The 25,409-nt window shown below is 37.5% G+C and overlaps 1 protein-coding gene across 1 annotated transcript; it reads left to right on the plus strand.

Annotated features, from left to right (window-relative positions):
- The first annotated feature begins 1,334 nt into the window (after window positions 1–1,334).
- On the plus strand, window positions 1,335–24,613 carry bcl2l13 (BCL2 like 13). Its single transcript, XM_035947626.2, has 7 exons — window positions 1,335–1,494; window positions 3,596–3,800; window positions 8,804–8,893; window positions 9,627–9,783; window positions 12,116–12,188; window positions 12,330–12,458; window positions 21,695–24,613. Exons 2-7 carry the CDS (start codon window positions 3,659–3,661, stop codon window positions 22,778–22,780), a joined length of 1,677 nt encoding a protein of 558 aa, XP_035803519.1. The 5' UTR covers window positions 1,335–1,494; window positions 3,596–3,658; the 3' UTR covers window positions 22,781–24,613.
- The last annotated feature ends 796 nt before the right edge of the window (window positions 24,614–25,409 follow it).

Here is a 25,409-nt window from a genome sequence, read left to right on the forward strand (position 1 = left end):
TGTTTATTTTTTCAGGTATTGATCCTGGACAGGAAGCCTCGCCCAAAGCTATTTGATTGACAGCTCAGTCGAGCAAGTAAAAGCAATGACACAAGGAAAAAACAACGGGAAAAGCAACGACAAAATTTACCTTTATGTTTCCATATTTTTAAATTAATTAATTAATTTTATTTATTCCTCTATATTTGCACACATATGTTTCCTTATTTTTTTAACATTTATTTTTTAAAATTTATTCCTTCATTTATTCGTCTTTATATTTGCACACATATTTCCTTATTTTTTAAACATTTATTTTTTTATCTATTCCTCTCTGTATTTACACATTTATTTGTTTATTTTTAAAAGATTTATTTTTATTTATTCTTTCATTTATTACTCTTTATATTTACACATTTCCTTATTTTTTTAAACAGATTTATTCATTTTATTTATTCTTTTTTATTCCTCTTTATACTTACATATTTCCTTATTTTTAACAGATTTATTTTTATTTATTCTTTCATTTATTCCTGTTTGAATTTACACATTTATTTATTTTTAAACAGATTTATTTTGTTACTTATCCTTTTACTTATTCCTCTTTATACGTACACATTTACTTATTTTTAAGCAGATTTTTTTATTTATTCTTCTTTATATTTGCACATTTTCTTATTTTTAACATTTTTTAAAATCTATTGTTTTATTTATTCCTCTTCATATTTACACATTTATTCCCTTATTTTTTAACATTTATTTTTTAATTTATTCTTTTTTAATCCTCTTTATATTTACATTTATTTCCTTATTTTTAACAGATTTTTTATTTATTCCTCTTTATATTTACACATTTGTTTCTTTATATCTGAACAGATTTATTTTTTTATTTATTCTTTTATTTATTCCTCTTTATATTTACATAGTTATTTCCTTATTTTTAAGATTTATTTTTTATGTAATCTTTTATTGCTCTTTATTTTTACACATTTATTTCCTTATTTTTAACAGATTTTTAAAAAGTTATTCTTTCATGTATGCCTTTATATTTACACATTTATTTCCTGATCATTATTTTTTAAAAACAGATTTATCTTTTATTTTGACACTCCAGTGACTCCATACATGTGCGGTTGCTAGGATACGCCCCAAGTATGACTAACGGCGCTTCTTCCTACGTGATAATTTAAAGTTAAAGCTAAACGGACTCGTGCATGAATTCATTCCGGCTCGTTTAATGGTAAACTTTACTGTTTTAAATGAGTATTCGGCAGCTGGTGGGTGTTGTTTTCAAGGCTGTGTTTTATTTTGAAGGCTATGTGTTTTATTTTGAAGGCTGCGTGAGGACGCTGTAGCCGCTAGCTTGCTAACTATCCAGGGCACACCGTGTACTCGTGTTTTACTGCCTGTGGAGGTCTGCTCTGTCCGGCTGCTGCTGCTGCTGTGTCCGTGTCGCAGATTATCCCCTTCGGCTTTGTCGTCTGTCAGCACCCGGTTGCCTTTTGGACAAGGACGGTGAGAAATGGACGCCGTTAAAAATAAATAGCATGCAAAAAAAGGGGTGTACGGTTCAGCTAGCTAACAGTAGCTTCCATGTGGGGTGAAAGGCTTCTTATTTGACTAAAAACTTCACTTATGTAATTTATCTGTCGGTTAATTAGCTAAGCTCTATACTTGCTTGTGAATGAGTGTGATCATAGTTATTTTTATGCCATGCAAACCTATGCAAAACTGTATTTACTTTTATTCTAATGACTCTAGCCATTTGAATATTATTATTTGTAAAGTGGAACTCCAGAGAGGTGTAATTCAGACAGCCGGTGGTGTGTTTTAATTGATCAGACTTAATGAAACTTTTGGTCCACATGGTGTCCTCTCATCTCTGCAGGAAAACATAAACTATGTGGTTCCAAGTGACGAAACACAGCAGTATTTATATTTTAGTATTTCTCCTTTAAATGCTTTCACTGAAGAGTCATTTTGAGCACCTTTTGTTCACCATGTGTGTTATGTAATTGTTTCATTATGTACTTTTGGTACTAAACCTACCCTACATGTCTTTAACTGTACCCAGAGGTTAAAAAAAACTGCATTTTAATAATTAGAATTAAGCAGACAGATTGTCAAAGTGAACCTGCCCCCTTATGCAGAGGGCATTAGGACATTATGACACTCTAGAGGACATCTTATATCATAGATGTGTCATACATGTAACAGGTGTTTTACGACATCTTCATAGACCTTTCTACATAACATCATTTAAACATAGTAAAAACACATATTTGACAGTAAACAGACATCAGTTATGTTCACTAAAAACTTACTAACCTCGTAATTCAGGCATCTAAAAGCTCACCTAAAGTGTTTTTACAGCTTCACACAGAAGCTCAAGATAAACTGGTGTAAAATACATTCACCGCAATGCCTTAAATTGTACATCTGGATATGATGGGGGTAAAATATGGGCCATACACAATGTTTTTATCAGGGAAAATGAAATGATACGTTACAAATAAAACATTTAAAACAGTCCAAAAGAGCGTATAAATGAGCTAGAGGTGAAATGCTGTCTTGTGGTTCAAAAGCAGCAAATGAATTTATTACAAATGTGTTTTATTTAATCCTCTTTATATTTACACTTTTATTTCCTTATTTTTTAGCAGATTTATTTTTTATTTGTTCTTTTATTTATTCCTCTTCGTATTTACACATTTATTTCTTTATTTTTTGACAGATTTTTTATTTATTCTTTTATTTATCCCTCTTTATATTTACACATTTATTTATTTTTTAACAGATTTTTTACTTTATTCTTTCATTTATTCCTCTTTATATGTACACCTTTATTTCCTTATTTTTTGACAGATTTCTTTTTTATTTATTCTTTTATTTATTCCTCTTTTTATTTACACATTATTTCCTTATTTTTTTACAGTATTATTTATTTATTCTTTCATTTATTCCTCTTTATATTTACACGTTTATTTCCTTATTTTTTGACAGATTTCTTTTTTCTTTTTTCTTTAATTTATTCCTCTTTATTTACACATTATTTCCTTTTTTCTACAGATTTATTATTTATTTATTCTTTTATTTATTCCTGCTTTTATTTACACATTTATTTTCTTATTTTTTTCACAGATTGAGACAGAATGGAAAAAAAACTAAGGGCTGTCAGCTTCACTAACCTCATAATTCAGGGATCTAGAAGCTCACCTAAAGTATCGTTGCAGCTTTCGACAGGAGGATATTCTCTCTTCTCTTCAAATACTTTTACCACAACGCCTTCAATTGTACATCTGGATGCGATGGGGATAAAATATGGGCCATAGATGATGTTTTTTTTTTTTTTTTTTAAGGGAAAATAAAATGATACATTACAAATAAAGCACTTAATACAGTCCAAAAGAGCATAGAAATGAGCTAGAGCAAATAAACAAGTGATCAACAGTTATTCTACAGTATAAATGTCCCTTTGTGATACTATGTGGGGAAGTAGGGATACTGTATGAGGCGACACATGTCTGAATGTGGATTTTCTTGGCTTTTATTAATGGGATTTTGGACTATAATAATCACAGTCACAGTGACACTTTATTCTTCTTTATTTCTCAAGGTCGTTCGTCCAGTTTCGACTGTAAGAATTAATGTGCCTGAGTGTCTGACACACGTCTGTTCCATGGCTACCTCGGGCTTCACCTCTTCTGCCTCCATCACTGCCGCTGTGCCTGAGGGTTTCCATTATGAAACCAAATATGTCGTCCTTAACTATCTGGGAATGCTGCCCGCCGGTAGATCACAGGCACCAGCTCTGTCTCAAGGTGAGAGGAAACACTTCAGATCTGTGACTCGTTGTGAAATCTGAGGCGACCTACGTGAAACACTTTAACCCTCGTGTCGTCCTGCAGGTCAAAATTGACCCGTTTTAAAGTTTCAAAATGTGGAGAAAAAAAAATATTTTCACAGTGAAACTTCTGATGTCCACATTTTCAACATTATTGGGAAATTTTTGAACATTTTTTGGTGGAAAAAAAGAAATGTTAAAAATGTTTCTTAAGAACATTCACAAAAAAAGTCAACCAAAATCCAGCGAAATTCGCAGGATTTTGGTAGATTTTTTGTGAATGTTCTTAAAGAAAATATTAGAAGTTTTACTGATATATATGGAATCACTTTAGATATTTTAAGGATTTTTTGGAAGATTTTTACTAATTTTTTGAAAATATTTACAAGAATTTTCGTGCCAATTTTGGGGGATTTTTTAAAAATAAAACTTTTAAGGAATTATTGGAATTTTCTTCCTGAAGGTTTTGCAAATTTTCAGAAATTTGGGAAATTGTTTTTGCTGAATTTTTGGAATTTTTTTCAGACAAAGAAACAATATTTTTTTGGGTGCCCATAAGCGAAGACAACAGGAGGGTTAAAGGTCCTTTCTATACTCTTCTTCTTCTATGTCTTCACAGTGCACACAAATAGAGTTGTGCACGCACACACACATGGCAGCAACACTAAATATTTGGTGTGTGCCGGCACGTAGCCACCTGTTTACCGGCTCAGTTTAGCTCTCTGACTTTGGCTAAGGACCGCTGCTCCACTTCAGCAGGACAAATGCAAAGTAGCTTGTGAACAAATAAACGTCATGTCAGGGCTGCCCATAAGCACAGATATTGTTCTTTCAGTATTCCAGAGCAGCTGTTATGCCTTTACAGAAACTTTTAAGACAACCACGTGCCCTGACATGGCCTCAGGTTAGGCAGCGTCTTGTTTTTCAGTTCGTTCTATTGGTGCCTGGCATAGAAAACCCTCAGTGTGTGTTTAGAACATTTGTTTGACACGTGGCTGATTTGTAATTTGTCCCTGCTCAACTATGTTACAAAAAGTACCGCAATTATATACTGACCCAATAAACGATCTCAAATACGCTGCAGCAGGGGTGTCCAACATGAGGCCCGTGGGCCAAAAGCGGTCCTCCAGAGGGTCCAATCCGGCACTCAAAGTGGAAAAATTCCAGAGAAGACATTAACTGCAGATTGTAAATTAGTAAAACTATACATTTAAATAATTTCTAGACCATGACAAGTTGTTTAGATCATAAAGTAAAATACTACATTGTGCATTGTTCTTTTGTCGTTTTAAGTCAAATGTTTTGTAATATTTTGTCTTGTTTTTGTTGTTTATTGACTGATTTTTGTTCCTTGTCTCATGTTTTTGTCGTTTTGTGTTTCTTTTTTGTTTCTCTTGTGTTTTATTGTAATTTTGTGTTTTCCTTTATTCATTGTTTTTTGCATCATTTTTGTCATTTTGTGTTTTTCTCTCACTTGCGTTGTCTGTCTACCTTTTTGTCATTTTGTTTCTCGCTTTTGTCATTTTGTGTGTCATTTTTTGTAATATTTTGTCTCGTTTTTGTTGTTTATTGACTGGCTCTTGTCGTTTGTCTCATGTTTTTGTCGTTTGTTTCTCGTTTTTGTCATTTTGTGTTTCCTTTTTGTCTTGCTTGTGTATTTTTGTCTTATTTTTGTCATTTTGTGTTTTGCTTTATTCGTCATTTTGTGTTTTTTTCTGTCTCGCTTGCATTGTTTGTCTACTTTTTTGTCGTTTTGTTTCTCGCTTTTGTCATTTATTGTCTCGTTTTTGTCATTTGTCCATTTTTTTGTCACTTTGTAACTTTTTGTCTCTTTTTTTGTTTTGTTTCGTGTCAGTCGTCTCATTTTTTGTCATTTTGTTTCTCACTTTTGTCGTTTTGTGTCTCATTTTTGTAATATTTTGTCTTGTTTTTGTTGTTTTTTGTCTTTTTTTGTCTGACTTTTGTTGTTTTAATCATAAAGTAAAATACTATATCATTCAATTCCAGATGACTAAATGTTGTGTTCCTTTGTAGACACTCTGTGATCTGGAAGTTGTAATGTGGAAATGATAAACTGAGGCTGAATGTTGCTGAAATTGAACTTATCTTTCTAAAGAAATTACAAGTTGTTCATGGTGTTTTGTAAGAAGATAATTCCTTAAATGTGAACATTATTAGAGCGTACTTTTTTGCACTAAAACAAAGGGAAAATTGGAGTTATTTCTAGGTTATTATGCTGTGATTTTATTGGTCCAGTTCACTGGAGATCAGACTGGACTGAATGTAGCTGATAGAAACAGAGCGGAGGGCTGGGTGGGAGTTTTCAGTGTTTCCTGTCCATTTTATTGTGTGAATGCTCAGAATGGGCGGAGAAAGGCAGATGAGTGGCTGATCCCTGCTTTCCGCTCGACCCGGTCCAATTTCTGACAGCCTGTCATGTGTAATCACTGCAGGATTACTCACACGCCAGTGGACCAAAGCAGAATAGTTGTCTGGCTGAATGCTGAAACAGCACCGAGCTCGGGAAAAACCAACACCGGTCCTCAGGGCGTTTATTTTGGGCTGCGGGGACAAGAGATGGAAGAGGGGGTTGTCTGTCTTGTAATTTGCGGGTTTAGAAGTGTCAGTGGAGAAAACCTGAATTCAAAAAGTCATATCAGCTGTTAACCCTCTACCAAAAAATATTGTTTCATTGTCTGAAAAACAAATCCAAAAATTCAGCCAAAAAATTCCCCACATTTCTGAAAATTTGCAAAACCTTCAGGAAGAAAATTCCAACAATTCCTTAAAAGTTTTATTTTTAAAAAAATCCCCCAAACTTGGCAAGAAAATTCTTGTAAATATAATAAAATAAAAATCTTCCCAAAAAAATCCTAAAAATATCTAAAGTGATTCCATATATATCAGTAAAACTTCTAATATTTTCTTTAAGAACATTCAGAAAAAAATCAACTTTTTTGTGAATGTTCTTAAGAAACATTTTTAACATTTATTTTTTTCCACCAAAAAATGTTCAAAGATTCCCCAAAAATGTTGAAAATGTGGACATCAGAAGTTTCACTGTGAAAATATATATTTTTTCCCACATTTTCAAACTTTAAAACGGGTCAATTTTGACCCGCAAGATGACACGAGGGTTAAACCAATGAAGAATGATGTGTATTTGTATTTCTTTTGTCCCTAATTTAGCAGAGCTCAAACCAGCAGAATGAATGGAGTCACCAGGAAATAACCAGTGTTTCTGGGTTGAATACATGAAGAAACAAAAGCATCACCCTTCTAGTTCCCTCCAGTCATAGAGGAATGTGTTTTATGTGAAAGCTCATGATGCTCCAGCCTTGCAGTCTTTGCGTGCTTCGTTACACCCCCAGCGCTGTAGACTCAACATTATAAATAATTCCTGCATACGCTGAGCAATAGGACCTTTCATGTACGCAATGACAGGGAAGCTTTTCTTATTTTTGGAGCTTCACGCTGACGAAAAACGACCTGAAAATGAAGAGTGTTAGCTTCACCTGAGCAAACAAAGATCGCTCTCCCCTGCAGGAATGTTAGTGTTTACGCACACACAACTGGTTTGTTGGCAAACTGTGTGTATTTGTATTGTATATTGTGTTTATAAGAAGGCTTCTGCTCAACTGCACAACTAAGTGCCATGATCCAGTTGGCATACACTGATGGGCCTCAATCTATAGTCTCAAAACTGTATCAGAGCATCACAAAATGCAGAGGAACCACCACAACATACATCAAGCAGAGATGGGAGAGAGAATTTAATGCTGAAATATCCAAACAACAATGGGAGAACATGTGTGGTACAATTTTTTCTACATCCTGTTCTATGTATTAGCGCGAGTTTGGTTGGAAGAATCCTGTTCGTTTTTTTGTCACTCCTAAAATGGAAGCACACTTAACCCTTGTGTCGTCCTGCGGGTCGAACTGACCCGTTTTGAAGTTGGAAAATGTGGAAAAAAATAAATATTTTCACAGTGAAACTTCTGATGTCCACATTTTCAACATTTTTGGGAAATCTTTGAACATTTTATGGTGGAAAAAAAAGAAATGTTAAAAATATTTCTTAAGAGCATTCACATAAAAATCAACCAAAATCCAGCGAATTTCACTGGATTTTGGTTGATTTTTATGTGAATGTTCTTAAGAGAATATTAGAAGTTTTACTGATATATATGGAATCACTTTAGATATTTTTAGGACTTTACTGGAAGATTTTTACTCATTTTTCGAAAATATTTAGAAGAACTTTCTTGCCAAATTTGGGGGATTTTTTTTATTTTATTTTTTTTAAATAATAAATTTTAAAGGGACGTCTTCCTGACGGTTTTGCAAATTTTCAGAAATTTGGGGAATTTTTTGCTGAATTTTTGGATTTTTTTCAGACAAGGAAACAATAGTTTTTGGTGCCTGTAAATGAAGACAACAGGAGGGTTAATCTAACTTTCAACTCCCGTCCCTGGTTGGGCTTTCCAGTAAAAGTAGACAAAGAGGACCAAAAACACTGATAAAAACAGCACAGACAAATTATAAACTACATTACACACACACGGACACATACACACACACACACACGGACACATACACACACACACACACACACACACACACACACTACACATAATGACAATCCTCAGTCAGTCGGACCTTCTAGATGTCATAGGTGGTACATTCCTGTTTTTCTTTCAGCCAATACTGAGCTTTTGCTGTAAAAGTTTTCAAATCTGCTAACATTAATTGGGTTTGCTAATGCGTTCCAGATGTGACAGCCTTTGATTGAAAAGTCTGTCTGTCCAAATGTAGTTCTGCAGTGAGATATTATACATATTATGTATATATAGATGCGTAATATGCAGTCCAGACATGTAACCATAGAATAAACTGTAAACAGCTTTTCTTTACTGGTGTTGTGTGATGTTTTGTAAAGTGCTGTGTCATATTTTACATGTCACTTGTTTTCTCTTTCAGGAGATGTCCAGAACGAGAGGGAGAGGACCAGAATGATTAAAGAGCAGATAGAGGATGAGCTGAGACGACTGGAAGATGAAATCGCTGCCTGTAAGTGGTCCCAGCCACACACTGGTTATCTTCCAGTAACACTGAGGCCGTCTGTCCTGAAAATGTCCTCATAAGGTCTGGAGTCGTTGAGTTTAGGTTAATCTTAACGGAGTCACGTCTCTGTGATGATTCAGATATCACAGTAACATGGCTTTCTGTGCACATTTGTGATATTTAACAGCATAGTGCGCTCTAAAGAAATGAAAGGGAAGAAACTATCAAAAGCTTCAACGTTTAAAACTGTTCACTCAGTCAGCTGGTCTGTCTGTGCAAAAAATACAAAAGTCAATTATTTGTCAGTGTGCAAATATGAAATGTATGCCTGTGTAGGAACTTTGGTTTCTTTACGTAACCACGCTTTCCTGAGTAGCATGAGTTGCTGCAGACCACACGTTTAGGAAGAACAAATGAGTTTTGGGATTTTTTTGAATGATGGATGTTTGATGTCAGCCTAGTTTGTAAGAAAATATTATCCTCCCTGACAACACATGCAACAATCCAAACATGTTGCTCAGACAACCACAATTAGATAAAAAATAGAACTGTTGATGAGCATCCTGTCTTTCTATTTCTGAAGGTGCAGCCTTTTAAAGAATATCTGTCTGGATTATATGAGTTCAGCATTTATCAAATCCAGAGTTGCTAAATCATTTTTCCAGTCATCTTTTTTCTCACATGAAGAGTTCTTCTAAATGATGCCCTGCTGGTCTGAGATATCACTCGCTGCTTGCAGCTTTTTCCAGCACAGGTTTTGACCGCCACACATCGCTGGTGTTCAGCCCGGCCAACCCAGAGAGCTCCATTGAAGACTGCCTTGCTGCGATGGGAGATAAAGTGTCCAGAGAGCTGGACACACACCTGACAGCAGCCACGCACACACTCCTCACAGGGTGAGTTTGTGGAGCTGAACGATTATTGAAAAGAGATCCTCTTGAAAAAGAGTTTACTGCTGTTTTTCTGAACCGCTTGAAAACAGTCAATCCAGAAAATAAGATTTATATCACATCACAAGTATTGTTTCCACTGCGTTACTTTCTCGCTACACAATAAGCACACACTATGAGGAAAACGTGAAATCTGAAAGGAATGATAAAGTCAGCACTGATATGCTGCTGGTAGTGTTCGCTTTCTTCTGACTGAACTCCTGAACTGTTTGTGCAATCAGGTGAGGAGAAAAAAGCTGTAGAGTGTGACACCGACTGAAAGGTGTGAATTCAGTTCTGAATATATGAAGATTAGAAATAGTGTGAATGAAATGATGCAAACATACATCTGCAGAGGCATTTATTTTAAAATGCACCCACATCCTGACCCTCTCTCACCAACACAGTTCTACATGGACACAGGTTTTGCTTGGATTTTTGTCTTGGCGTGCCTTTCAGTGACCCAGACTAGCATATATGTCCACATTCACGTTTACTTTTCTAGCTTTAAATGTCCCATAGTCATTGAGAACGGAATAGTCAAAGTGTTCACAAGCTCATCTCAAATGTGATGATAAATTGTTATCTATATCTAGCAGCATTTATTTCCCTTGAGTTGAGGCTGCATGACTGATGAAAATAAAACTGAAGCAAATCTCAAAGACCCACTCAAGTCAATATTTTTAGGCTTCATTTCACTAAAGCTCTATCCTACCTTACAGCATGTTGTGATGCAGGTGGTTTGAGAGAAGACTAGACTCTCCACCTTCTCATGGTTATGCTTTTTACTGATCAGATGAGGTAACTAAAGTCCTCAGTGGAATCAGGATGCTGTAGCACAGTGGGTGGAGGAAAGTTGGGTTTAAATCTCACCAGAAATGAATGCTGACTTTTAGCTTGGCTGTATGTGTGATTAAAGTGTGTGTTCATGTGGTGGAAGGAGAAAGCGCTAGAGACTTCATAGATCTGCATATTTTAAAGGAAGCAACATCTAAGCCATTTTAAGGTATAGAAAAAATATTTTTATGGACAAAATCTTCTAAATATGGAACTGATAAAGAGATGAATTTTTAGGGGATTCATTAGGGTGAAGATAGGTGAGCCAGGACAAGGAAGATATTCACCAACCGCTCCAGTAGAGCAGCTCAGTGGTCGACTGATAAGACTGTGGCTCCAACTTCCAACTGTAAATGTGTGCAGATGTGCAGAACTCAGTTGCAAAACACTGTTCCTGCTCAGTGAGCTACCTCAGAGCATACAAAAGACCGTTTTTTGACATGCAACAAATGTACAACCTTAGAAAAAGCCTGTATTAGAAACATCCACACATTTATAGCATATTAGCATATAGCAGCGAACACAGATTCATTTAAAATATGTGAATCTCAACAGTCAAATGTCAAAGAGAGGAAGTCAGCATTTTCTATAAGACCATGTTTGAAGTTGAAGACCTTTAAAAAGAGAGTTTATTTTGAGAGCAAAACTTGTATGGGCAAGAAATAAAAGTTCAGTAGATCTTAACAGGTGAACTTATACTCTTTATATTTCTGAAAATCATGATTTGATTCCATATATATATATATATATATATATATATATATATATATATATATATATATATATATATATATATATATATATATATATATATATATATATATATTTTATTTTTTTTTATTTTTTTATTTTTTTTAATAATTTTTTTTTTTTTTTTTTTTTTAAGTTTTAACAATTTTTAGTGATGGGTACAGTTCACATGTGCAAGAGTGTGCACAATATTATCATTGTTCTTTTTTCAGAAAACAAATTCCCATAAAAATAAAATAAACAGAAACGTGAACATCTTTAGGAACATTAGGGAATGACCATTACATTGTCTTTAGATTTTCAGACTCAAAATTAAATTGGGCTTTTTAGTTTTTATAAACGCAACCCATTTTTCCCAACATGCTACAAACCAGTCATATTTTTGATTTATAAACGCCGTCATCTCTTATATTTTATAAATATCCAGTGTTATGTTGACATGCCATCTCTTAGTTATAGATTTCTTACTTGCAACCAACAAAACACTCCATAGATATTTATCCTTTTTTCTCCATTCCTGTGATAAACATCCAAAATAAACAGTTTTTCTTCCAAAAGGAATTACATATTTAAAGATGTCTGCAGAGCTCCAGGAACATCATTCTACTAATGTCTAATCAGTGGGTAATCCCACAGGATATGGCTGGGTATGTTTTAATACTTCCCTAAAACGTCGGCCCTGTGTTTATAACGTCTGATTCCTGTTATTCAGACCTCTGGACTATCAGAAATTCAGAGACACAGCACTGGATCTGTCCACACACACACAAGGAGGCTGGAGCAAGGTGAGTCAGAAGACGGATTGTTCAAAACATGGAATATTTCTGCTATTTAGTTTTACCATAAATCTGATACTTGCTCTGCTAATGTGTTCTATCTTTCTGTATCCACTTCTATCTCTTTCTTCTATCTTTCTTCTCCACCAGGTCCTCGTGCCGTTGGTGCTGCTCCAGTCTTTACAGAGTGAATGCCAGTCTGTGGCGACTCTATTGAATCTTGGGCTGCGCTACCTGGAGGAAGACGAAGCTGCCTTCATCATCCAGCAAGGGGGTTGGGTGAGTTTTAACCATGAGATGAAGGAAAAACAGGATGGATGCTCTTATATTTTATTAATCGCTTGAAAAATCTAAAATAACTACCGGCTGTGTAGGATTTCTTCAGAGAATTTTGTGCAATTTTTAAAAAAAGGAATCCGTTTAAAAAACAAGTTTAACTAACTATCCCTGTGCTACGACTGAGCTTGGAAGTTTAGAATAAAACTCAAAACTTCCTGTTTTTAAGAACAACAAAATAGCATTGAAGACTGCACAGAGCTAATGAGGAGGAAACGGGAAGATGAGATGTTAAAAAATGCCATCTTGGTGCCCGTATAGTTCAACAGGTTAAGCGGGGGACCCATGTACAGGGGCTGGTCCCCGATGCAGCGGCCTGGGTTCGATTCCCGCCCACGGCCCTTTGCTGCATGTCTTCTCCCTACTTTCCTGTCTGCCTCTCCAACTGTACCCATCAAATAAAGCCAAAAGACCAAAAAAAAAAAGCCATCTTCATAAGAGATGCACGTCTCTAAGTGACCAGATGAGGGCATCAGTGAGCTACAACAACCACATTATCAAACACGTGAGATAAAAATAAATACCATAATAAACTGAATAAGTTCTCAACAGTCCATCTATAAATGTCTTGACAGTATTTAGTTTTACCGCTACGCCAGCAGCTCCTTTCTCCTGACAGACTTTAGACCATAGATTTTATAGTTCTTCTTTTTCATATGGTTTATTCATGAGAAAACTCTATTTTGAAATATATATAAGGTAATGTAGTTGTTTAGGGATTTTATAACATGAAATATGCTCAAATGAACTATTGCTGGAGGTAACATGCACACATGAAGGGAGAGCAATTAACATCTCAGCCATATGGTTTCTCACTATGGAATCACAAGAGTGCCATAATAAAAGATCAATCTATTGAAAAATAAGGAATAAATGTGTAAATATGAAGAGGAATAAATAAATAAATAAATAAATAAATAAATAAATAAAAAATTATGGAAATATAAAGGTAAATTTTGTCTTTGCTTTTCCCTTTTCCCTTTGTTTTTTCTTTATGTTTTTCCATTTTGTCATTGCTTTTACTGGACTGAGCTGTTGATCAAATGGCTTTGGGTGTGGCTTTCTGTCCAGGTGAGTAGTCAATACCTGAAAAAGCAAAAAACTGAAAAAACAAAGGGTAAAGGGAAAAGCACAGACAAAATTTACCTCTATATTTCCATATTTTTAAATTATTTTTATTTATTCCGCTTTATATTTACAGATTTATTTCCTTATTTTTTAATAGATTTATTTTTTAATGTATTCTTTTATTTATTCCTCTTTATGTTTACACATTTATTTCATTATTTATTAAGAGATTTTTTAAGTAATTCTTTTATTTTTTCCACTGTTTATTTACAGATTTATTTCCTTATTTTTTAAGGACTCCTGTGATTCCATACAAACTATTGTGTGTGCTCACTTTTTTAATATTTTTCTGATGACACAGAAACTTTTGCACTTTCCTTGTGTTTTGGATTCACGTGCTTTCAGTGAAAATATTAACTAGAACGTTGTACTAACTGGAGCACCGCAGCAGCTCTGAATGAGGTCATCGCTGACAAAGGGTCACATGACTCGACATGCTAACCGTCGCTCCAGTCGCCATTACCTCATTGTCGTGACGCTCTGCCTGTAAATGTGAACACAGTGCACTGGGTCCAAACAAAGCTACATTCTGGCCCTGGGTTATGTCACAGGCGATGAACGGATGATGGGCTGGGGCAGCATCACCGACGGAGGGATGAGGAGGAAGGAGGAGGGAGAGAGGGAGGGGAGGGGTGAGAGATGTGCACGGCGAGAGCAATGTGAAACCTCCATTACTTTGACAGCTGCTCGCGTGCACACCTATCTCCGACCAGTTCCTGCCTCCGCTCCATCTCCACGACTCGCTTGTCTTTTTGACTTTCCTGAGCTTTGACTGTTGGAGTGTAAACTGTTGGGTTTCAGCGCTTCGCTCTGAGGTAGGACGCTTCATTAGTGATGCAGCGACACAGAGAGCTGGCTGGTTATGATGTGAGATGTTTTGGAGAAATTCTCAGTAGCTGAAGTTTCCGTCCTCTTGTTATTGTTTAGTGGTTGAACAGAAATGTTGTGTAGAAGCTGACGTGTTGTTTACAGGACCATGATCTGTCTGTGAAGCCAAGAACAAAAAATAGAAAAATGCTCATGGATGCTGCATGTGATGCATAAAGTTTTATTGATCTTGTTTTCAGCTTTTCTTGAGTCACTACAAAAAAATCCTTGCATAAATTATTAAGCGTTGTGTTTTTTTCCTCGTTACATTACATTCTGTCTGTCCTGTTCTCTTCTGGGACAGAATTGCGTCTAATGCAAGGTTTGGGCGGCTCTAATGATGCCTTTGTTAGTTACATCTGAACACAATAAGGATTATTATGACCCTAATGTGATGTACACTTCATTTGGCAGGAACAAAACCAGTAGCCCTCAGACGGTGCACAGCCAGGGGCGGGTAGGAGGAGGGTGGTTGGGGAGGGACAGCACAGGAAAAAAAAAAAAATGGCCTACATGGTGGAGGAGCTTGTTGTCCTTGTGTGGAATCAGACAGCTGTCCTTCTGAAAACTGCTGCATAAGAACTGACTGTGCACATCAGCCTTTTCATATTACCGTCCTTGTGAGTGTGATGTAATACGAAGCCTGACATTTGAAAGTAACACATAGACAATTGCACCTGATCCAGAGGTTTGACCTCTGGATCAGGTGCAATTGTCTATGTGTTACTTTCAAATGTCAGGCTTTGTGTTATATCACACTGGGCAAAGAGGAGGAGATGATAAAGGCACGCGTTATTTTACTAGTTGATAGTCAAAGCAGCATATATTTAAATGCTGTTTCTGCTGCCGTGATGATGTTTAAAGGACGAGGTGCTGTAACCCTGACAGGCCACGCTGCTCTTGCTCAGTGCACCAGAGCTTCCCTGGTGTTATGTAAGCGCCCCTCACCAGCTCCAGGGTCAAACATGAGCATCGCTGTGCCGCTGCATCAGCATGAGACCGGGCCAGAGAAGAGTGGCTGTGCAGGCTGAGGAAGTCCCCAAAATAACTCTAATAATCCTCTAAAAACATCGTCACCAGGGGCCGGACTGGCCCACTTGTAGCTCGCTGAAAAACTTCCTACAGCAGCGACACATTGGCTGACTGCCGGTGTTTAAACAGGGCAGCCATCCTCTCTTCTGCCCCTGTTTCTATCTATGAATCTCATAGCTGCAACAACACCGTTAATGATGTAAATTACGGAGCAAAGATGACTGCATCACTTTAAAAAGGAGTCTGACAAAGGCTTGTCTGAGTCCATAAACCCATTCATATCTCAACTTGTCATATTACAGCGCTTGCAGCAGGCATTCTCATGCTGCCAGCAGCTGGGATTCTGTTTATATATTAAAACCCAGTGTGACACAATAAACCTAAACACAATGATAAAATACGAATAGATTCTAAGGATGCATTAGCTTTAAACCACCATTAATTCAAAATGTGCTGCTGGAGAAGAGCGTGGTTATTAACAGTGTGTTTTATTGGTTTGTTGTTTATGTCGACATGAGAATATTCCAGTAAAGTAAATAAAATGGAAAAATTAAGCTTTGTCTTGCATGTATCTCCTTATGTGAAATATAAGAAATCAGGAGTGCCAAAATAAAAGATAAATCTGTTTTAAAAAAGGAGATAAATGTGTACATATAAAGAGGTATAAATAAAAGAATAAATCTGTTAAAAAATAAGAATAGAATAGAATAGAATAGAATAGAATAGAATAGAATAGGTCTTTATTGTCACTGTCACTCTATGGAGTAGTGAGAGTGCCAAAATAAAAAAAAATCTATTAATGAATAAGGAAATAAAAAGATGAATAAATAAAAAATAAACAATGTTGCTATACAAAGAAATATTAAAAAAGGATTCCATCACAGAAAAGGCTTATAAAAGTAGAAATATAAAGATAAATAAATAAAATAATTTTTAAAAATAAGAAGAAATGTGCTTATAACTCTTTATATTTCCACATTCATTTCCTCGTTTTTATTATCTTCTTTTATTATGGCACTCCTGTGATTCCATAGTAAAAAGCTTGCATAGCCACTCTTCTTAGTAATAAATTATTCTGAAAATAGTCAAATTGTCTTGTTTTTTAAATGTTGATCTAGTGCAATCCAGCAGTTCTTTCTCAGCTTTTTTAGGCAACTCATTATCTCCTGCAGGACCTCTTGCAGGACCTCTTGCAGAGTTTGACCGTTAAGACCAGCGATGATATAATCCTCATAAACATGGAGTGCATGTGAGCCAGCAAACATTGTTCTAAATAATCCCTAAATGACATGCCCTGGCTTCAGACTGGATGTGGACGAGTGTAGTTTGATGTTTTGGCGATATGGAGAGTTGGCTTTTTGTAATGGTCCAGATGTGACGTTTGTATTTGCAGAGGGGTGTAACGTGTTGACTGTATGTGACAGTCATGTGCCAACGTAGCAGGAACATGTGAAAGTCACACACATCTGCCATCGGTTTTCCTCTCCTAAAGAGCCTGTTTTCAGGGATTAGTAGACCAGTTACTCAAGGGATCGCTCTGAGTGTAACGTGCAGCTCACTGGGAGGGGAAGGCAGAGCAGCGACAGGTAGGCTGCACACCTTTGGCTCGACAACAAGAATGTGTTCTCGTTTTATAGAGCCTAGGTTTGTCTTGGGGCAAGGGCGGAGAACTGAACCTGACTACAGCAACACTGAGTGTGTTTCCAGCTTAGGCAGTGAAAGGACTCATTTACAGTCAGCAGATTTAGACCAAGATCGAAGTTTTGTCTTCTCAGGTACGTTTTTTTAAAAATTGTGTTAAATTTTTTCTTCAGCTTTCAGAGTCGTTTGCTTAAGTTATTGTTTTCTATTATAAATCTCTGGGTTTGGGTTGTGCTCTGACTTTAAACTGCTCAGACATTGAGTTTTTTTTTATTTTTATGTGAATGTTCTTAAAGAAAATATTAGAAGTTTTACTGATATATATGTAATCACTTTAGATATTTTTAGTTTTTTTGGGAAGATTTTTACTCATTTTTTGCAAATATTTACAAGAATTTTCTTGCCAAATTTGGAGGATTTTTTTAAAAAAAATAAAACTTTTAAGGGAAACTGTTAAGGAATTATTGGAATTTTCTTCCTGAAGGTTTTGCAAATTTTCAGAAATTTGGGGAATTTTTTTGCTGATTTTTTTTTCAGACAAGGAAACAATATTTTTGGTGCCCGTAAATGAGGACAACAGGAGGGTTAAACTGGTCAGATAGTGAGTATTTCCTCTCTAATTCAAGTCCTTTTAGTTGCTTTGAATGACATCGAATGTGTAAAAAATTATGTTAGATGGGTTATAGTTTGTGAGAAACAAAGTTGATGTTCTTTCTTGGCAACAACATTCTTTTAACCATCGGTCTGATCTTCTCTGAGGTTTAATATCAGTTCTGATGTTAAATCGCTTCATAACAGTAGAGATTTCAAACTGTAAATACAGAAGCATTACATTTTTCTGCATGTCCTTGCTGCTGATCTTGTCCCACACGGTGACCTTGTCCAGTGGTGTCCAGCTGATGGGCAGGATTTGGTGAAACACTCCTGCTCTTCCACATGCAAATCAGCTTATGGAGAAAGCGAATGTTAGATAACGACGGAACGCTGTCAGATTTAATCTCTTTCCTGCCTCCCAGGATGCATCTGCTGTGCACAACACTGAGCGTCCCTGTAAGGAAAATAACCTTCAGAGCTTAAAGGCTATTTCAAAAGCATCTTTACATGTATGAGGACTAGTCTGAGCAGTATATGTTTCACTGTATGAATTAGATTCATGTTAATGTTCAGGGACTCTGTGAAGAACAGCATGACTCGTTATCACCACTGTGTTGCTCTAGGAGCTGGTTTCTGCTGTCAGAACCTTCATGTCTGCCGCTCACACCAACACTCACACTCCCTGTCAGACAGACACTCCTGTCTGTTTGAATTTAATTCAGGAGGCGTTCTCAGGTCACACCTACATGACATGCAACACGACAGAGAGCCCCGCTGTGACAGGTTTAACTTTATCTCAGGAACAGTTCATCAGCTATTGTCTGCAAAGATGCACCTGCTCAGACTGTTTTTATCTGTGCAGCAAAGTGGTTCTGTGTATGGAAATGTTGGTCTAGCTGTGACTCAAACCAGGCTTACTGGATGGAAACTTCAGCGTTATGCCGACCATTTCGGCTGTTTTTTTCGAAATTCTCAAAATCCCTTTCACTATGAGAAATGGCAGCTACCTTCAAGCAGCAACTTACACGTTGAAAACTTTTTTTTCAAAATTTTGTGGGAGATTTGGAGCACTCAGTATGACATTCCTGCTTGGGTTTTTGAGTAAATCAGTCACTGTTTAGCAGGAGCACTGGCAATGCATCCAAGACTCCAAAAAAGATGATTGGGACTGGTTTAGAGCAGGGGTCACCAACTTTTTTGAACCTGAGAGCAACTTCAAGGGTACTGAGTAGTACAAAGGGCACCTTGTTTGATACAAACTTCCTCAATAGCAAACTTGCGCCATCACCTTTAAACAATAATAATAATAATAATGAAAATAATATGTAAAAAGACTGTCTGATCAAATTTATGTTAATTATTCCTGACAGTAATTATTAACAACGATTTCCACAACAATGACGGTAGGAAACACACACACACACGCGCGCACACACACACACACTCCAATATTCCAATATTCCAATATTTAAAAGTCAGAGGTATCGCATCTCTGAAACTTTTGTAAATATCTTTCTTGGCAGTTTTGTATGAATCAGCATATCTGAAGCATTTTGTTCAAAATCACACCAGTTACATTTCTGTGGAAATTGTCACTTCTAACATTTTTAGGAAATCATTAACTGTCATCAAACCATGCTTCATTTGTACAAACCACTACCTTTGTAACATTTTTGAACAATTCATGAACTCTGTCCCATGTTTGTACAAATTATCAGTTATGCAAGAAAAAAAATCAACTCTTGCACATTTTGAAATGAATCCTATCACATTAGTACTAATCACCAGCATTTTTCACCAGCATTGCAACATTTTTAACAGATCATAACAACAAATCATTACATGTTTTCAACTAATTATTTTTCCCATTTTTGTGTAATGGCACAGTGTTTTGAATGACAACATATGTTACCTCTTTCTCTGTCTGTAAATGTGTGTTAGTGGGAAGCCTGGCATTGCAGAGCTTATCATGTCTTACCTTTACCTTGCAGCTCACAGTTCAGATGGTTCAGTTTCCCAGTGATGTCCGTTAAAAATGCAAGGTCAAGAATCCACTCAGTGTCCTCAAGCAGCGAGGTGTCTTCCCCTTTGGATTGCATAAACTCTTTGATTTCGGCCAACAGTGACAAAAAACGCTGCAAAACTGGTCCTCTGCTGATCCATGGGGTTTCTGTGTGTAGTAACAGGTCACCATGTTCATCTGACAGCTCCTCCAGCAGCACCTTCAATGTCCTGGTTGTTTGGCTTTGGAGCCATTTATGATCTTCACGACACGAGTCATCACATGATCAAATCCGTCCACTTTTGTACATACATATGTCCTGCTGGTGAATGCTGCAGTGGTAATGTAGGAATGTTGGGAAGTATGGATCACCTCTGCATCGTACAATGAAGCCTGCATGGCGACCCGTCATGGAGGAGCCCCATCTGTCGTCACTGAAACAAGCTTTTCTAATGGTACATTTTTCTCCACGAAGAAACTTTTTGCCGTGTAGTAGATGCCAAAGCTACCTTTAAGTCCCGGCTTTTCCTGTCCGTAGTGCGCATACAGTCTATGTGCGCTAGCAGGTGGCTAGTTAGCATGGAAGCTTTGTGGTGGCTAAAGCAGCGTCTCTTCACATTGTGCCGCTTTGCCGACGCAATAGTCGCCCCGCGAATAGGACACATACATTTATCTTTCACTGTCGTGAAAAAGAACTCTTTTCACTGTGAAAATAGCGTTTTCTCTTTCACTTCTCTATCCCGTTTTGGGGGTAAAAACCACAGCTAACTTCCCAAAGTGTCTGCGCCCGGACGCTGCAGCAGAGTGACGTGGTGGTGTGACATGCGCAGTGAACTCTGACTCGGACAAGGTCAAAGTTCATTTACACCGAAGACATTTTTGTTTTTTGTTTTAAAAAACAATATATATATAATAAATATTGTAATTTAAAATCTGCATTAATGTAAGTATTTTTGATTTCAAAAGAACAGCAACTATAATTTTTTATAAGGAATTTCATGGTGACTAGTGTTATTTTTAGAACATGTGTCACGGGCAACTTACATGTTCTCTGCGGGCAACCAGGCGCCCGCGGGCACCATGTTGGCTACCCCTGGTTTACAGAAATGTAAAGAAGGCAGTGACGATGAGATGCAGTCAGATCATTCTCTAGTCTTACATACAGCTGTGGAGATCAGACCACCGTTGCCTTAGCTATTTTTAGATTGATTGCCATGAACTTTTGTGATCCCCACAGGATGGATTCTCTTCCTCTAGCACTCATTTGTGATCCAAGAGGAAAGATTCTAATGTATGTCAGGTCCAAAGTTGAAACTTTGAACTCTCAGATTTTACTGTTTGACAACCTAACAATCATTGTGAGTCATTGGCTTTCTGAAAATAATCTCACATAATAAAAATCTGTCATTCTCAGCTGGAATGGTAACTCACTACTACTAGAATGTATTTCCTTCCTTGTAGTCGACAAAACAAAGCAGCTTTAGAAACTAGTTTGACCTTTAATATCTGAAGGTCAAATGTCTTTTCAACTGTCTCTGCAGTTTTAATAAATTCACTTCAGTGTTTTTCCTGAGCAAGCTCCTGTCTGTTATTCATACCCACATGATTATATGATGTTCCTGTTATATAATAATAATAAGATGGATCTGATCTGCTGTTGGTCACTAGGTGGCATAGAAGGCTGAACTTTGTACAAGTTAAGACTGCTCCATATTGAAAGTTATGTTTTAATGTTTTCTTTCATTTCTATACTGACCTGTATGATTCTTTTTCTCTTGATTTTCTTGGGTGAAACTATCCTCCATAATGTTGCACCTTTATGAGTCTTAAAATGATCACCCTGACCTCGTTAACTCTCCTATTTTATATAGTACAGAATGTAAAAACCATCTTTGTTCCTGTCTTTCTGCCACAGGGTGAAGTATTCAGTCTGGTGTCAGAGGAGGAGCGAGGCGTGACCATCGCTGAAGACAGCAACGACATTTACATCCTCTCAGGGGACCACCATCCGGACCAGCTCAGCCCTCCGTCGTCGCTGCTCTGCACCGGAGAGAACAGCAGCGAGCAGAGCTCCTGGCAGACGGAAAGCTTGCCTGTGTCTCTGGCCGGCCACGAGTCCTGGGCACAGGTTGGAATGATGGATCCCGAAGATGTCAAGAGCTTGGACAGCAACGAGGGTGTGGCTCTGGCTGAGGAACGCAGCGAGAACAACTCCTCGAACTCGGACATTGTCCACGTGGAACGCGAGGAGGCCGAGCTGCTGGAGGAAGGCGGTGAAGCCGGAGCGATAGAAGAAAGCATGATGAGCGTTTTAGGCACTGAGAGCGAGCTGGCCGAGCTCAGGGAGGAATTCAGGGACCAGACTCCACCCGTTCCAGCATCGGATCAGGCCGACTTCACGCCTCCAGCTTCCTTGATTTCCTTAGAGGAGCCGGTTGTGATAGAGACTCCTGCGAGCTTGTCTGCAGAACCTTCCCTCATCTCCTCAGGACCAGAGCTGCCCCTCCCTGAAGCCGCCCCTCCTGCTGAACCAGAACCCGCAGCACCTTCACCTGTTCCTGCAGTAGAACCAGAGCCTGAGCCAGAACCAGCTGCTGCCACCGCCCCCGTGCCTGCTGAGGTGGAGACCCCGCCTCCAGCCAAGGAGCCCCCAGTACCAGAGCCTGAACCCACAGCAGAACCAGCTTCTGAACCAGAGCCGGAGCCCGTCTCAGTGCCTCAAGTACCAGAGGAGCCCCAGCCAGAACCAGAGACTGTGGCCGAGCCTGACGCCACGCTGAGTGAGCCTCCAGTCCCCCAGGCTGCAGAGGCCCCTGCAGAGGCCCCTGCAGAGGCCCCTGCAGAGGCCCCTGTAGAGGCCCCTGTAGAGGCCCCCGCTGAGGAGGCCCTGGTGCAACCGGTCCCAGCATCAGAGCTCCAGGTCCTGCTCTATGGAGGCGCTGCCCTGGCGGTCCTCGCTGCTGTCATGGCGTACGGCGTCATAAGATTCAGAAGGAAGTAGAACAGAAAACCATCATGCAAATGTTAAGGTAGAAATAAACACATGGCGGGACTCTCCTTACAAACGGTATTGGATTTATCAAAGGAGGTTTTTTTTTTAAATCTAATATACTTTTGAAGGTTTTATAATCTGTGAAAGCCCCCCTCCCCTACCATTATCCTCCCAGCAAACCAAAACTTCACCTCATCCACAGCCTTGTGTCGGTGTTCCTGGCTGTCATTCGACCAGGTGCTACCACAGAACGGGGAAAACGATGCACTCCACTGTTCTTCTGACTTTCTCCATGTTGTCTTTTCAGTTCTTTTTAACTCCAGCCTTTCAGCTCGTAGCTCTCCTCCTCTGCTAGTTTTGGTTTCTGCTCTTCTGTTGCGTCTGTGGCTTTTCTGTTTGCTACCATTTGAGTCATGGAAAACTCACTGACAGTGCTCCCGTACATAAAGTAAACCTCAAAGTCCACGTGTGCTGCTGCTGTGTCACTTGTTATTTTCTAGCTCTTCCTGTTCCTATGCAGCAAAGTGCCATTTATATTCCCCCCTGTATGATGCTTCCTCTGATAAATGAACCAAATGTAGAATTTAGAAATTAAATCTGATTCATTTTGTGTCGATTTGAAACCACTTCCAATAAAATCTGGGTTTATTAGGTCAAATTAATGTTACATTTTCCCACAAGGGATGTGTTTTACTTCAGGTGTTTAAATTGTTATGTGTGGAAACATTAAAGATTTTACCCCAGGATGGATGAAAATATTTAACCCTCCTGTTGTCCTCATTTACAGGCACCAAAAAATTGTTTCCTTGTCTGAAAAAATCCAAAAATTCTGCGAAAAAAATCCACAAATTTCTGAAAATTTGCAAAACCTTCAGGAACAAAATTCCAATAATTCCTTGAAAGTTCCATTAAAAATTTTATTTTAAAAAAATCCCCCAAATTTGGCAAGAAAATTCTTGTAAATATCTTCCAAAAAAATCCTAAAAATATCTAAAATGATTCCACATATATCAGTAAAATTTGTAATATTTTCTTTAAGAACATTCACATAAAAATAAACCAAAATCCAGCGAATTTCACAGATTTTTTGCGAATGTTCTTAAGAAACATTTTAAACATTTTTTTTCCACCAAAAAATGTTCAGAGTTCCAAAAAATGTTGTGGACATCAGAAGTTTCACTGTGAAAATATATTTTTCCCCACATTTTCAAACTTTAAAACGGGTCAATTTTGACCCGCAGGACGACACGAGGGTTAAATGTGCCCTAAGGTAGAACACTACCGCTGCCACCAGTGTGTGAATCTTCTGATACTGTGATGGTCTAAAAACACTTTATTACAACAAGGTAGTACTTCTTGTTGCAGTGCGGTTTTGTCACTGGTGTTTCATACGTACAGTACATGTGTTCCTTTTAAACTGCACTACATTTTGATGTCAGCTGCTGCTTGTGCTCAACAAAACAAAGCGAGTGCAGAAAGAATGTGACCGCTGCACGTGAATTCAGTCTTCCCTTTAATCAAAATGCACAAGAAACTCCACTTCCCCACTCCAGAATCATCCCCTTCTCAGCCAGGTGTCTTTAATCCCCAGTGTTTCCCCCTTCTGCTCCACAACTCGTATTTCTGACTCCTGTCCCACTGACAGGATGTGAACTACAAACCCTCCCCAAGTAGTAGAAAATAAGTCAGTAGGCCGCTGAGAGGTGTTGAAAGCCAAGCCAGATTCTTCAGTGACAATCAAAATTGCATGTTTCGGTTTCGGTTTCACGTGTGCTTAGAGGATGGTGTTCCAGATTTGATTTCTAAGTGATTGTAATAAATAAAAGTGAACTCAACCTCTGATGGTTGCTATGAATTTTTTTTTTTTGCATTATTATTTCACCAAGCTAGCAAATTCTCTGCAGTTATGAGTGATAAAATGGATATTGGAGAAGTTCTTAACCCTCCTGTTGTCCTCATTTACAGTCACCAAAAATATTATTTCCTTGTCTGAAAAAAATTCAAAAATTCAACAAAAAATTCCCCAAATTTCTGAAAATTTGCAAAACCTTCAGGAAGAAAATTCCGATAATTTGCCCCTGAAAGTTTTTTTTTTTTTAAATCCCCAAATTTGGCAAGAAAATTCTTGTAAATATTTTCAAAAAATGAGTAAATATCCTCCCAAAAAATCCTAAAAATATCTAAAGTGATTCCATATATATCAGTAAAACTTCTCATATTTTCTTTAAGAACATTCACAAAAAATCAACCAAAATCCAGCGAATTTCACTGGATTTTGGTAGATTTTTTGTGAATGTCCTAAAGAAACATTTTTTAAAAATTTCCCAAAAATGTGGACATCAAAATTTCACTGTGAAAATGTTTTTTTCCCACATTTTCAGACTTTAGAACGGGCCAATCTGACCCGCAGGACGACAGGAGGGTTAAAGGATTACTGTGAACTCGTGTGGTGGAAAATCCCTCGGCCCCTCTGAGATCCAGTTTAGAAGGAAAATTTGTCACTCTGCCCTCTGGAAATGTGTGTAATTTAGTTGTTAGCTATGATATTAATAAATGATTGGTTAAGTTGTATCGGTGTAAAACAGAAATTGTGAATGGCTGGTACAGCGTGGTGATGAAAATAAAAGATGTTTTGATG

The sequence above is a fragment of the Amphiprion ocellaris genome, chromosome 3, assembly GCF_022539595.1.
Source record: "Amphiprion ocellaris isolate individual 3 ecotype Okinawa chromosome 3, ASM2253959v1, whole genome shotgun sequence".
Classification (NCBI taxonomy): Eukaryota; Metazoa; Chordata; class Actinopteri; family Pomacentridae; genus Amphiprion; species Amphiprion ocellaris.